At 38.3% G+C, this 13,251-nt stretch overlaps 1 protein-coding gene across 1 annotated transcript in view; it reads right to left on the bottom strand.

Annotated features, from left to right (window-relative positions):
- Positions 1–787: 787 nt before the first annotated feature.
- The window catches only part of MTBP (MDM2 binding protein), a 32,550-nt gene continuing 20,086 nt past the window's right edge, over positions 788–13,251 (bottom strand). Inside the window, exons 17-22 of the mRNA XM_009881037.1 lie at positions 11,165–11,260; positions 7,426–7,692; positions 5,928–6,174; positions 4,122–4,235; positions 2,304–2,369; positions 788–823 (exon numbers count right to left, since the gene is read on the bottom strand). Of these exons, the coding sequence (XP_009879339.1) occupies positions 788–823; positions 2,304–2,369; positions 4,122–4,235; positions 5,928–6,174; positions 7,426–7,692; positions 11,165–11,260 (826 nt within the window). The remainder of the gene's footprint in view (positions 824–2,303; positions 2,370–4,121; positions 4,236–5,927; positions 6,175–7,425; positions 7,693–11,164; positions 11,261–13,251) is intronic.

Genomic DNA, 13,251 nt, shown 5'->3' with positions numbered 1-13,251 from the left:
CATTTCATCATAGCATGGCAGCTCGTTCACAGCTCTCACAATCATCATTACTGCTATCGTTTTGATTTTCTCCTCCCCCGTGAAAAGACATCTCAGAACTCTGTCATGAATTGTTTCTAAGGAGTGTTACAAAGAGTACACATGACATTATACCGGAAATTCAGCTTGTAAAACAATGATCCTTTCTTTAATGGGACCTTGCATCAAGTTTCAAAAGATGTGCTTTTTTTTTTCCTTATACTACAACACAGAGATAATTGTGACTCTAATTCTAATTATCTTTGCTTTCACCTGCAGAATAGGATCTGTTCTTAGTTATTCTATAAAATGTCAACGGTCGACGCTGTAAACAGCTGTTTATGTAACAGCAAGTAGTAATAAATAGAAGAGAGGTTTCACACAAAAAGGTAAAACAAAGTAATTTTGTTATTAAAATTATATCTGGTGGGGTTTTTATTCACATAAAAAACAAATACACTGGTTTAAAAACATACAAAGCTTTATCAAACCAAGTCAAGTTATATTCCTTTTAACAATGAAACATAATAAATATGCATATAAAATAAAACCTTTTTTCATTTGAATTTTTTAAAAAATTAAAACTTTCAGTGTAAAAAGTTTCAAAACACACTACTGTGCTTGAGAATTGAGTCTATATAATTACACTGACCAGAGTCCTTCCGGAGTGTAGACGTGTGTGTGTGTGTGCACACGTTAGGCAGTATAATGTTTTTCCTAGAATGGGAAGTGCTTGGTCTCCGCAGTTTCTAGCGGCCGTTCAGTACCTCTACTTGCCAGTCTTCTCCAAAACCCATTCAATCACCTGGGAAAATAAATGAGAAAATAAACGATTTACATAAGTCCAGTTCTTGAAAGCAGCTTAAGAACATCTCATATATTTTATCAACTCTTTCTTTATCACCACCTGTGTGGTGTTTACTGAACAGGATTTAAAAGTAATCCATTCAAAAGCAGAGAGAGTTGTTAATAAACTGAGAGGATACAGTGTTAACTCAAGAACTATATTTAATTTTACAGAATGCCTTGTCTTTATAAAAAGGCAATTTTAGATCCCCTGATTTGAGCTACCTCACTCCACTCTCACCACGTACGAGCAACAAGGTGCACGCACAATGCCAGACAGCTACTGTTTCTAGCACAAAAAATTCCTAAAGCCATAGAAAAAAGAATAAAGGATAATTTGTGCACTGCTGTATCTACCGCCATTATTTCTGCTGTTTCCCAAACAGGGTAGTTTTTCAGACCACTGACTGGTCCTGGGCAATGATATTTTTTATAATGTAGTTTCAAAGTATTCTCTAATACAGGGAGAGGTGGCCAGCTTAAGAGATGCCCAATTTTAACGCTTCTTTTACCAACAGCGAACAAACATAAAACTAGACTGGCCTCCCCAGATAGAGACGGTGGTGAGAAACAGCGTATAAGGACAGTATCCCAGTCCTACACCAAACATCACAACCCATGTAGTTTTTGAAACCTGACGATCTGCAGGAAGCAATTCGCAAGGGAATGCAGTACAGAACACAATAAATATTGCTCACATAGAATAAATTCTGTGAGTACCTAGCAGTTTTCCTTAAGAGTTTGGGGTTTCTTATTTAACTACCCCAGTCCAAACCCTTCCATTTAATTGAAAATTGTACTGTAAATGTGCATCATACTTGAGGTTCTTTAAATCATGGAGTCAATTCAGCATGTTTTTCAGAATTTAAATCAGAGTTACTTAATTTCTAGAGAACAGGAGTATTTAATCCTGTCATTTGTTCTGTGCTACTGTTCACCGAAGTCCCACCTTATACACAAATAAGGTCATCTGATAACCTGATAAATTTTAAGAAATTTATTTCTTTTTATAGATCCATTTATTGCTTCCTAACCTTTGAAAAGAAACATTATTTTCTTCAACACAAGAAAAGAATTCCCTAATGATCCAGGCTTCTCTCAAACGAAGAAAAATCTCATCTCTGCTTTTTTTTTTTTTGTTCCCCTAGTGATGTAGAAACATTTGTTGCTGTCATTTCCATTTCTCACTGTGGCACATGATATTGGCAGCTATAACAAGAATTACCATCTAAAACCTAAATATATGCAACAGGAAATTTTACCATGGGACTACTGATTGAGAGAAAGTTTTTGCGAGTTCAGAGTGAAACGAGACCCACAGCCAAAGAAATGCATCTCTGCATCTCTCAAAGCTATGGACCAAACCATTCTACAGGCAGCGTGCCACAGCTACATTTATCCTTCACAAATTACAGGAACAAATAAACAAAGGGTCTCACCTGTTTAGCATTGTTGTTTGCCGTTTTCTTCATTTCATCAAGAAGTCCTCTAGAAGTTTTAAGATCCTAAATATGTAACACAAAGCCAGAGAAATCAGCAAACTCATGTGCTCACTTGAATTTGGACTATAAGCCCTAATAACGAGGGGGGATGTTACCCTTTTATCACCTTGTTCAGAACCACAGAAAAATTATTTGACTTGTTTTGAGTTTTTTTTTGGTTTTGTTTTGTTTTTAAAAGAAATAATCTAAATCTATTCCAATGGGCTGCAGCTTTCCCTCCAATAATCCAAACCTAGTACTCCAGTCTGTGACTGAGCCACACTTTTTCTAACCTTCCACGTGCTTCCAGAAAAGGAATATTATTTTTTTTTCTTAAATGATATCCAAAGATTTCAATCAACATTGTAAGAACTTATTTCTATATAAACATGGAAATCAACTGTGCACTTAGATTGAATACAGAGTTCTAGCAAAGAACAGAGAAGAGGATATGAAGAGAGAAAATCAGTGCAAGAAAGGAAAAGCCTAGAATGGCTTGTGTGTTTTGCAGTCCAATTAGCCCAACCTAGTCCACTCTCTTAAACAAAGCAAGCACATAACTTTGCCTAAAGAGAAAGAAAAACTAAGGAAATGCATTTACTGGTTGTCTCCAAAGGAAAATGATACCTACGATACCATGCTCCTGAAGCATGCAGCACAGAAAAGGATTTGAAGGGCTCCCATAGACTTGGGGCTTCAAGAGAGTTTAGGACAACAAAACCCTGCTATACCTCCCTCTAGATCAGCTTTCCAAAGGACAAGATCGCTGCAGTACTCTTCCTTTTGCTCTTCTACTTGGAATGGCACCGTGAACCCATCTGATTTGCCCTACTCACTCATCCCTATGCACAGCTCTTTCTGATTTTGGATTAGAAGATCTTCCTTCAGGGCATATTTCAGGGAGATTTTGGGAGTGCTTACAGAATGACTGCATAACTGTGTTCTAATTATTTAAGACATTGGTTCTCATCAGCAAGATGTTCTAATTGTCTGTGTAAGCATTCAGCCCTCTTCAATTGCAACTTCATTTAGCTTAAATCACCTTTACTGAAGTTGACTACACTGACTTAGTTCACAAATAGCGGCAAGCCAAATGCATGCAAATGAACAGAAACAGCAGCTCAGCTTGCGAGCAATAGCTTTTAAACACCCTGTACTGTAATTTAACTTGATTTTGTACCCAGACTAGGTAACATGGGCTCAAGCATTGACTCACAAAGTCTTCTAGGTATCATGGAAAGAATTCTCATCTCCTCCTAAAAATGAGGTTGATGCAATTCTACACGGTGCTGCCAGTCAACGTGCGTTAGATACTTGTGGGCATTTACAATGCATTTACAAGGACTTCCGTGAGCATTTCAGGGAACTAGAATTTCTGAGTCAGTTGTGTAAGCTACCTATCAAGCCAATAGCCTCAGAAGAAGGGAGCAGCTGAGTGGCCACAGCTATGGCTGGGAGATAGCTACAACAGCTAAGGACGTATGGCACAAGCATGATCTTTCCTAACAGACCGTTGCTTTAACATGTTATCTCACATAAAAGACTACTGCTTTATAAGGTTTAAAAACGATTAAACAAGCACCAAAATATACTGTAAAACTAGGTTTTGCATTTGACAATTCCAAAGGTTTATCCACATACTCTACACACTAACACACCATTCGGAAATATTAACTTAATCAAGTCTGAATATCCCACAGTCAATCTCAAGTTTTATTCAGGAATGGATTCACTTAACTAAGAAAAAGCAACTGTAAGAGCAGGTCTTCTAGTTACCTTTAAGTAGAACTTTGATATCTCAAATAGACGCTGGCTGCATGATGCAAAGCACTTGTGATCCTCTGCAATTCCATGTTTTTGAAGAGTCTTAGCAACGACCTCCTTCAGCATCTTGGAAACAACAGAAACAATTACAAGCCTGAAAAATTGTCCAAGGGAAGGGAAGAAAAAAAAAAAAAGAACACTTGACCTTTTTTGATCTTGCCTCTGTAAATAAAAAACTTTTCTTTATATTCATATTCTCTTGTTTCACAAACTGATATTAAAAAAATAATTAAAAAAATCAGACACTACAGTCAGATTGGAAAATTTACTCTGATCTTCCTCATGAAGTTCAACAAGGCCAAGTGCAAGGTCCTGCATGTGGGCCTGGGCAGTCCCAAGCACAAATACAGGCTGGGCAGAGAATGGATCGAGAGCAGCCCTGAGGAGGCGGCCCTGGGGGTGTTGGTTGATGAGAAGCTCAACATCAGCCAGCAACGTGCGTTCGCAGCCCAGAAGGCCAACCTCATGCTTGTGTGGCCAGCAGGTCAAGGCAGGTGATTCTGCCCCTCTCCTCTGCTCTGGTAAGACTTGAACCTGGAATATTGCGTCCAGCTCTGGAGCCCTCAACCTAAGAAGGACATGGACCTGTCAGAGTGGGTCCAGAGGAGGGCCATGAAGATGATCCAAGGGCTGGAGCACCTCTCCTATGAAGACAGGCTGAGAGAGTTGGGGCTGTTCAGCCTGGAGAAGAGAAGGCTCCAAGGAGACCTTATAGCAGCTTTCCAGCATCTGAAGGGAGCTTATAAGAAAGCTGAAGAGGGATTTTTTACAAGGGTATGTAGTGATAGGGCGAGGGGCAATGGCTTCAAACTGGAAGAGGGTAGATTTAGAATGGATATGAGGAAAACAATTTTCACTCTGAGGGTGGTGAGGCACTAGAACAAATTGACCAGGGAATTTGTGGATGCCCCATCCCTGAAAGCGTTCCAGGCCAGGCTGGATGGGGCTTTGAGCAACCTGGTCTAGTGGAAGGTGTCCCTGCCCACGGCAGATGGGTTGGAACTTGATAATCTTTAAGGTCCCTTCCAACCTAAAACATTCTATGATTCTTTATATCAGAGATGTTTAAGCTTTGCTGTATGTCTGAATAGTCACACCAATTTATGGTTACTTGGGTCATCCCAACATGCCTTTGACAGTATGACATCAACATTCACGCATTGTCCTTTCTAGCACCCTGGGATTAATTTAAAATTAGTATCAGCAAGCCAGAAAGTTTTTTGTACTGTATTTTAAAAGTGGTGTTTCTAATACATCAGCTATTAATTAAACATTATTGCATCAAAGTATTTAAATGTTATCTTAATTAATGGACTTGTACAACTACTGGAATATCTTTTTATTCTCAGAATAGTCTGTTATTCCACAATGGCTTTGACTCTACCCCAGCTGAAACCAAGACACCCTTCCAGCACAGATATTTCATATTTCTTTAGCGCCTTTAGGTTTTATATTAATTTTCTACATAACTCCTATTCATTGTTACCCATTCCCACCTTTTTTACTTCTAGTTGTTATCTGTCTCAGACTTAATTCCCTGGGCGTGATAGGATACTTCTTACATACTTTTTCATTCCTTGCTTCTGGAGCACTCTCCTTAGTGCTTTCAGGATTCACTTAAGTGAACAGAACGAAGCTTAGTAATAACAAATGAAAATGAAGACAGTTAACTTTGAGTTAAAAAATAAAAAAAATTAAGTCACATGGAAAGAAGCTAAGCAGATGCTTTCTCACTAAGCAAAAAACATAGACTTTTACCCTTGTATGTTTCTGGGATCTCGATTCCTTAGCTGGCTTTGAAGTCGCAGATTCGGTTGCACTAATGTGACTTGCTGAGCCAACCTTAGTGGTTACTTTGTGGGGTTGAGCAGGCTGTTTCAATGGCATCGAAGCTACAGAAGCTGATCTTTCGGAGCGCTTCCTCGTTACAGCAACTGTATAGTGACTCCCACTATTTCCGCTTGCCTGAGAGAGGAGGGAATCTGTACTGTCAGATTTGGCTAGCCTGGAAAGAAAAGAAAAAAAAGAAAAAGATAAAAAGCTTTTAGATTTTGTATTGACTCTTTCGGTGCCTTTTTTTCTGCTATAGAGGTTGCTGCTGAGTATTAACTACTGTACATTTTTGCAAACAGCATCCGAAAACAGCAGACAGGATTCTAATATGTAACGCTTTTTGTATTAGAACACTTTACCGACTGATTTGGTCTCTGATACATAGACCCATTGCACGTCTGATTAAAAACATCTATAAACGAACTGAGGAAACAAGATAACCAAGAAAAGAAACTCTTTGGAGGAAGGGGTAGTTTTGCATATGGACCCTTCATCTAGATAGTGAGGAAGAGCAAAATTTGCTGGCCTCCAGTCTCAGGATAAGACAAAACTTCTTGAAACTATCTAATTTCTTTTGGCCCTACAGGAATGTCACTACTCCTCTTTAATGATTGGAAGTTGGGCATTACAACTCTACTGGAACATTGTAATGCTTGATCCGTCAACTGTAAGAGCATTCGTAATTCTGAAACTCAAATTTACAAAGTGCTAAGTACAATCACCTCTTCTTTTCTAACTATTCAGCAAGCTGCAAAAGATATGGATATTCCTAAAACCTCTGTTAAAGGCTTACTGTGATCAGATTGCAATGGGTATCAAACTGGAAAGAAGTAAGAAGTGAAGTATAACAGTAAAAAGTGAATTCAGAAGTATTGTTACGTAGCAGTTAAATTTTTCTTGATGCAAACAGTTTGCATCTTCAGAGTGAGGACAAGGTACAAAGGAAAATCTTAAAAACTAGGCTTCCAGAAAAGACTTTAATAAACAAGGCTGACAATCAGTTTGAATTTTGGTAGGTCATCTTATAGCAGCAGTCCTTTGGATTAGGAATTCAATTATTCTGTTTGTACAGAGCTTGGCTTTCTAAATCTTTAGTTGTTCTTTTGTACTGCTACAGCACTGACAGCTTCAGTCCTAGATGAGGCTATCTGTCATCTTTTCAAAGGCGCTTGAGACTTTGCAATATACAAGCCCAAATATCTTAAATAAAAGGTGCCTGTGCTGCATGGTTTTGATTAATCTAATACTATCAATGAGAGGTCACACCTGAGAAAAGAACTGAACCTACAGAAGAGGATTAAACAACTGGAATATTTATCTACATAGTTTCACTAAAAACATTTCCAGATGAAAGACAAGATGCATTTCACAAGAGACTACTAAAATGTTTCATGCTATAGATTTATTTTATTCAGTGCATTACCTTTTCTTGGGATAAAAGCATTCCAAGTCTTTTGATCTGCGTTTTAGCCTTGATGCCTCCGTTTTGAATTCGCTTTGTAAAGACTCTCCATCAGGGACACTTCCAGGCTCTGACAAGACTGCAGGAGATGGGAGAGGGCTCAAGACAACTGGCACAGGGCAGCATTCTTTGGTGCAAGTAGTCTGCGTTTCATAGCGAATAAGACGAGTTTGAAGTTCAGCATATCCCACGTCTCTCTCTAAGGCTCTTCTGTTATCTAGACAATATCTAAAATTGAAATTGGTGAGAAGTCTGCGAAAGTATCTTGTTTTACTACAATCAGAACAAAACCAAACTCAGAACAACTTAACCTTTTGACTATCGTATAATCTCCAAAACTGTTTTTGTTTGGACTGGTGTATTGTTCTGAAAGATACCTTAAAACAGCCCAGTAAATTAACACATGCCTGATGGATTTAGCTCTATTTAAGTCTAATTCCAACAAAGAAGCTGAATCATGTACTATTTGTAAATCTTTACCCTGTGGTATTACAAATAAGATTTCCATGGACGTTAGCAGAATTTTCTCCTTGAACAGTAAGTGACGGATTAGGATGCTGACAATGGATTTTTTGCTCCTTTCAATCAACTCTGCGTTACATTTGCATCATCAGTCTCTCTATTTTAGATTTTACTGCTTTTCATATTCATAGAATCATAGAATATAATGGATTGGGAAGAACCTTTAAAAGTCATCTAGTCCAACCCCGCTGCCAGAAGCAGGGATGTCTTCAATTAATTCAGTCCGTATGTAACAGATGTTACCCCTGCTATCATGCTAACCAGTGTGAAACTCCAGTAAAACAGCAATGAGGACAGCTCTGAACTCAAATACATGATGAACCCAGCACACCAGGGTGGACACAGCATCTTCAGACCTCAGACCTTGCAAGCAGCCACCAAAACTTTGAAATCCAGAAAATATCAGGTTATTATATATAAAACGATACACTATAATATGGCAATATGCCTCTGTGTCTTCCTGGGAGAATGTGCCTTTCCTAGTCAAAAAACCCCAACCAAACGAAACAACCAACCAACCCAAGATTTCTCTAGTGCATATACCATAAGAAAATCACCTGAAGAAAACATCCCAAAGTACAATATATGTAATTTGCAAGTTACCAGTGCTTCAGGAATCCCAAAATGCAATGATACTGACATAATTTTAGGAAAAGCCAGGTTGTGCCAAAACCTAGGTTGTTGTGAGACTGTATTAATTGAGTGTAACTATGAGGAAGATAGGGCATGGTAAGTGTTTTAAATGCTATTTAGTATAGATTCTTTGCTAACTGCGCTCTTTGGAAATGCAACCTTTAGCTTTTTCTGAGGTAAGCACTGCTATATGAGACAGTTACATTTGTTAAATGCTAAAAATACAGGAGTGTCACTGAACAAGCACAAGCCTCCCAGCTTCCTACTGATTACAAAGAGTAAGTGGTTTAATGAACCAAATCAAAAGAAGAAACTATTAAATATGGTGGAGCTGAAAGAGAACAGATGAACAGTACTAACTCAGTGAAACTTACTCATGAGATTACAACAGTAGGAAATGCATCTCAACTAACTTTTCTCTTGTTTAAATGATTCCCAAGATACCTTGAAAGAGACCAATGCCCAGTAATTTACATTACCTCTACTGCAGGGAAAGACAACACTATTATTCAATATTATTCCTTCCTTTTCTTAACAAGCGTTCTGAACCATGTGAGTTATCTCTCAGCCCACCCTCCAAACTACTTAGCAATGTTTCCTACTCTTAGGAACTCTAGACATATTCTTTACCTTTATCTCTTAACACAAGTTATGTTAAATTGCTAGATCCAATTTTTCCACTTTATTCAGTGAATTTTCATATTCAGGGAGAAATTCACTTTTCTAACAGCAGACCACTGAATTCATTTCTACAGCTGAGCAAGACTTTCCCCTAGAAATAAATTCATTATCTGATAAGACTAAGCTCTCTTAACTTACAAATTTCAAGGTATTTAATTTTCCTTATTTATATTCTCAGTCCCCTGAGTAATCACATCCCCTAGAAAGATAAAAATGTTTTTATCTTTAGAAGTTAAATTGCCATTTTACTCACTCTGCTTTAACGGCAATTACTTTCTCTTTGCAACACAGGATCCAAGTTTTTGGCACAGGTTCATTACATCAGAAATTTGATTTAATCGTAACTGCGACTCCTGGTTTTGTTGACAAGACTTTACTTCCAAATATAAATACATCAGCTATGCAGATGGAAACTGCAATCACAACTGCATGGTACAAAACACATCTGCTCCAAAAGACCATATGCTTCCGATGATACTCTTGCATCAATATATTCTGGTTGTACAGGCTCTAGGTTCCTCCCTCTCACACTAGTTTCTACCACCTCACCCTACTGCTTCCCTCCCTTATTGCTGGCACATTCCCCTTGTAACATTAATATGCCAGGGTCTCCCTCCTCTCCACAATATCCATGCCTCCCTGTGGTCTCTACCTGTCATATTTTGCTATGGAAGAGGCAGTGTGAGCTGTGCTGCGCCTAATTTGAATCCCCATGCACACTCCCTGCTGAGGTCAGGCAGGTCAGCAAGCTACCACATACCAACAGAAAAAGGCCAAGTGCTCTCTTCCCATACCTGGGAGGACAAATCTGCATTTCTCCCACCTCCCCAGTTGCCTCTCTGTGCCTTTTGTTACAAATCTAAAAAGGCTAACAGGCTCATGAGTTACCACTTAGAAAAAGAGAAGAAACAGACAGCTGAACAGATAGAACGAGTGCTTCACTTCCCTACGGAACGTGGCTAAAGTTACCAGATACCAAACACAGGCTCAACCAAACTATTTGTGCAGTTGATAGGAGAAAAACATACCAGCAGTATCATTAGTCACATACTGATAATCTAAAAATGTGATTTTAAGAGGCGACAGAAATTTGCATGAAGACCAAACTACCTACGCTTGGTATCCACTGCATTTCTTAATATATACGGTGTTAAGACTAAGAGTCTGTTCACACAGAAGAGTTATGCTGAAGTATTTACTCTTATGTTTGTGTATGTCCCTTTCCTCTTCTCCTCAATGACAATATTTATATTTGTCTAAACAATTTTTATACAGCTACATTATATGATGTTTCCCCGTCTGAAGCTTTGACAAATAACAAACGCTGGCTGTCTGGCACTAAATACACGATCCTTTCAAAGATTCTTACCTCTAACACTTGCCTGCCGGTGTTATTTTCAGGTTCCCTGCACATACTGTCAGCTTCACAGTAGATTTCATAAGCCTCATGACTATTAGCCTGAAAGTGCCTACAATTTAATATCGAAGTAGAAACTATGTATGTGGTTCACTCATGTGCTGCTCCAGGGACTTGGTATGTACTAATGAACCCTCTACCCCTTGCCACTTCTAATTCTGCATTAAAATTTTCAGAGAGACTGAGAATAGCTACAGCAGTACAAATTAGAAAAAAAAAACCCACAGAATTTTCTACATTACCATCAAGGCAGGTGTGTTGCAATTTAAACCAGTGAATAAAATAAAGGTAAGAAAAGTAGAAGTGGCATGTGCAAAGTTGTTCCAATGAAGGAAAAGGATACATAAAATGTTGCATAAATAACAATCATGTTGCTTGAAATGTTTCTAATTATACTTTGACCGAAAGCTGAAAAATAATTTTGGGAAAAGAAGCCAGGAAACTTACTCAAGTCCATGGTAATGGCATCCAGCTGCTTTTTCAAAAGGCAAACCTCTGAGTTTCCGAGGAGTAAGCTCTGGTGTCAAAAGGAATGCATTTTCACTGAAAGGAAAAAAATACAGATCTGTTTTAACTAGTTACACTCAGAAACAAATGCCTTGACATAGGAAGACCAAACCAGCATGTCTTGTAGATAAGCCCCTGGGTACAATATCAATGGCAACTTAAATCTTTATTTAAGTGAGAATTTAAGTTCAACTAACTAATACCTAATGCTCTATTATTATTATTATTACAGAAGCTCTTAGACTTTTCAACCAGTTTAAGGGTCACTGCTCCAAATAATTTATCGATAAAACCAGGCAACTATAACCCCATTTCACGATTCAACTACCTGAGTAGCAGAATGAACCTAGAGGAACCAGGAACTGACCTCCCATAATCAGCAAATTCCTTCCCTTTAGCTTCAAGTTGCTGTCTCACCTAACAGTCACCTTTCCAAGGCTTCATAACTAACCACTTATCTCCTGTGATACTTGAATTCTAGCTAGTAACTCTCTGCAACTAAATCATATGAATGTATTTGAACGTATTTCAACAGAATAAGCGATAGACAGACAGAAAAAGCTTGCTGCCAGATCCTAGCATACCCTGTAAAGTCACATCCCAATTATCTCTAAAGGGAAGAGATGAAGGCAAGATGTAGCAATATCTGAAATTTACACACTGCTTCAAGTTTTATTCACATAGACTGTCTCTGCACCATTACCACTGGAAAAATTCTCCGGGAAAAACATCCAGGAAAGATGTGATAGTGAATCTAGCAAGATGGCCATTTAGAAAGAATGTCTGGCAAAACTCTCATCTGTCAAATCTCTATTTAAGCTCAAATATGGAAAACAAGTGAAAACTACTTTAATTTACCAGTCTCTCATAAAATCCCTTTTTTCCTTCTGTTGTTCACGAAAATCTTTGGGTCTGTAGTCAGTGTGCTTAAACATCTACGGTGCAAAGCTGCTAATTATTCCAGAGAATCTAGTCAGAGCACCTGCTAGGGGGGCAAGCGGCTAGTAGTAGAGAGTCCTGCTGGACACAACTAACAGCAACCTGGTATGGCAGAATGGGAATGGTTCACCATCTCCTAGACAGCAATCTAGCTATGGATTTTCATAGGTTTTCCGGTGTCTTTTTGGACCAAGCAGAATGCATACATACAGTATAAGTTATTGGCGGACCTTGAGCCTTCGAGCAAAAACATTTAGTCTGCTTTATTATCAAATATCTTGATTTTGGCTTTATACTTTCCTTAGATATCCAAGATCTCTACGTATTATGAGACAGACTCACATTACAGTAATGTACTACAAAGCAAAGGTTTCAGCATCACACTTTCTCATAGTAACTGGCAGAAATCCAAGCAAACCCCCTCAAATTCAGACCTGATTCAGCTATAGCTGAAAGCAAATCACTCAAGAGAATCAAAATATTCTATGCTATAAAGCTTCTCTGGAGGCTTTTGAAAAATCAGGGATTAAAAAAATATTTTTGTAGCAAACAAATTATTCACTTCTTTCCCACCCAACTAATTGGAATGAAAATATTTTACATTATAGCCAAAATCCTAAATCATCAGCACTTGTTAGCTAACAACTCTGTAGGAGACTGTCGGTCTTCACAGCATATTTTCTAACTTGCTTGAATTCTCCGCTCAGAACATCTTTAAGTGAGTTTCAAAACTCCAGTAAGTGTTTTACAGAAGTCTCCAAACTGCTACGGAACCTTTCCCTCTCACAAGCCCTCTTAATTTATTACATATAATGAAGTTTAAAAAAGGATCGAGGGCTGTATCTAATAACTCCATTATATATTCTATTATTCAACACTAAAGAGGTCAATAAATACAACTCCAGTGACTGTAAAGACTGTGTTGTCTATCTAGCAGTCTGTGACACTCTGCACAAACTGTATAGGCTCTGCTTCTACAAACACTGACTCTTACATAGGTTAGCCCTAACTCTAACAGACATTCAGATCCTGAAAATCACTCCATTAACTCCTTGTATCAATCTTCCTGCTGCAAAAGCAGTGGTTAA

This window comes from Charadrius vociferus, unplaced genomic scaffold (assembly GCF_000708025.1).
Source record: "Charadrius vociferus isolate BGI_N301 unplaced genomic scaffold, ASM70802v2 scaffold2, whole genome shotgun sequence".
NCBI classification, from domain to species: Eukaryota; Metazoa; Chordata; class Aves; order Charadriiformes; family Charadriidae; genus Charadrius; species Charadrius vociferus.
The sequence above is the reverse complement of the archived record's forward strand: the minus strand, read 5'-3'. Positions and strand labels throughout refer to the sequence as shown.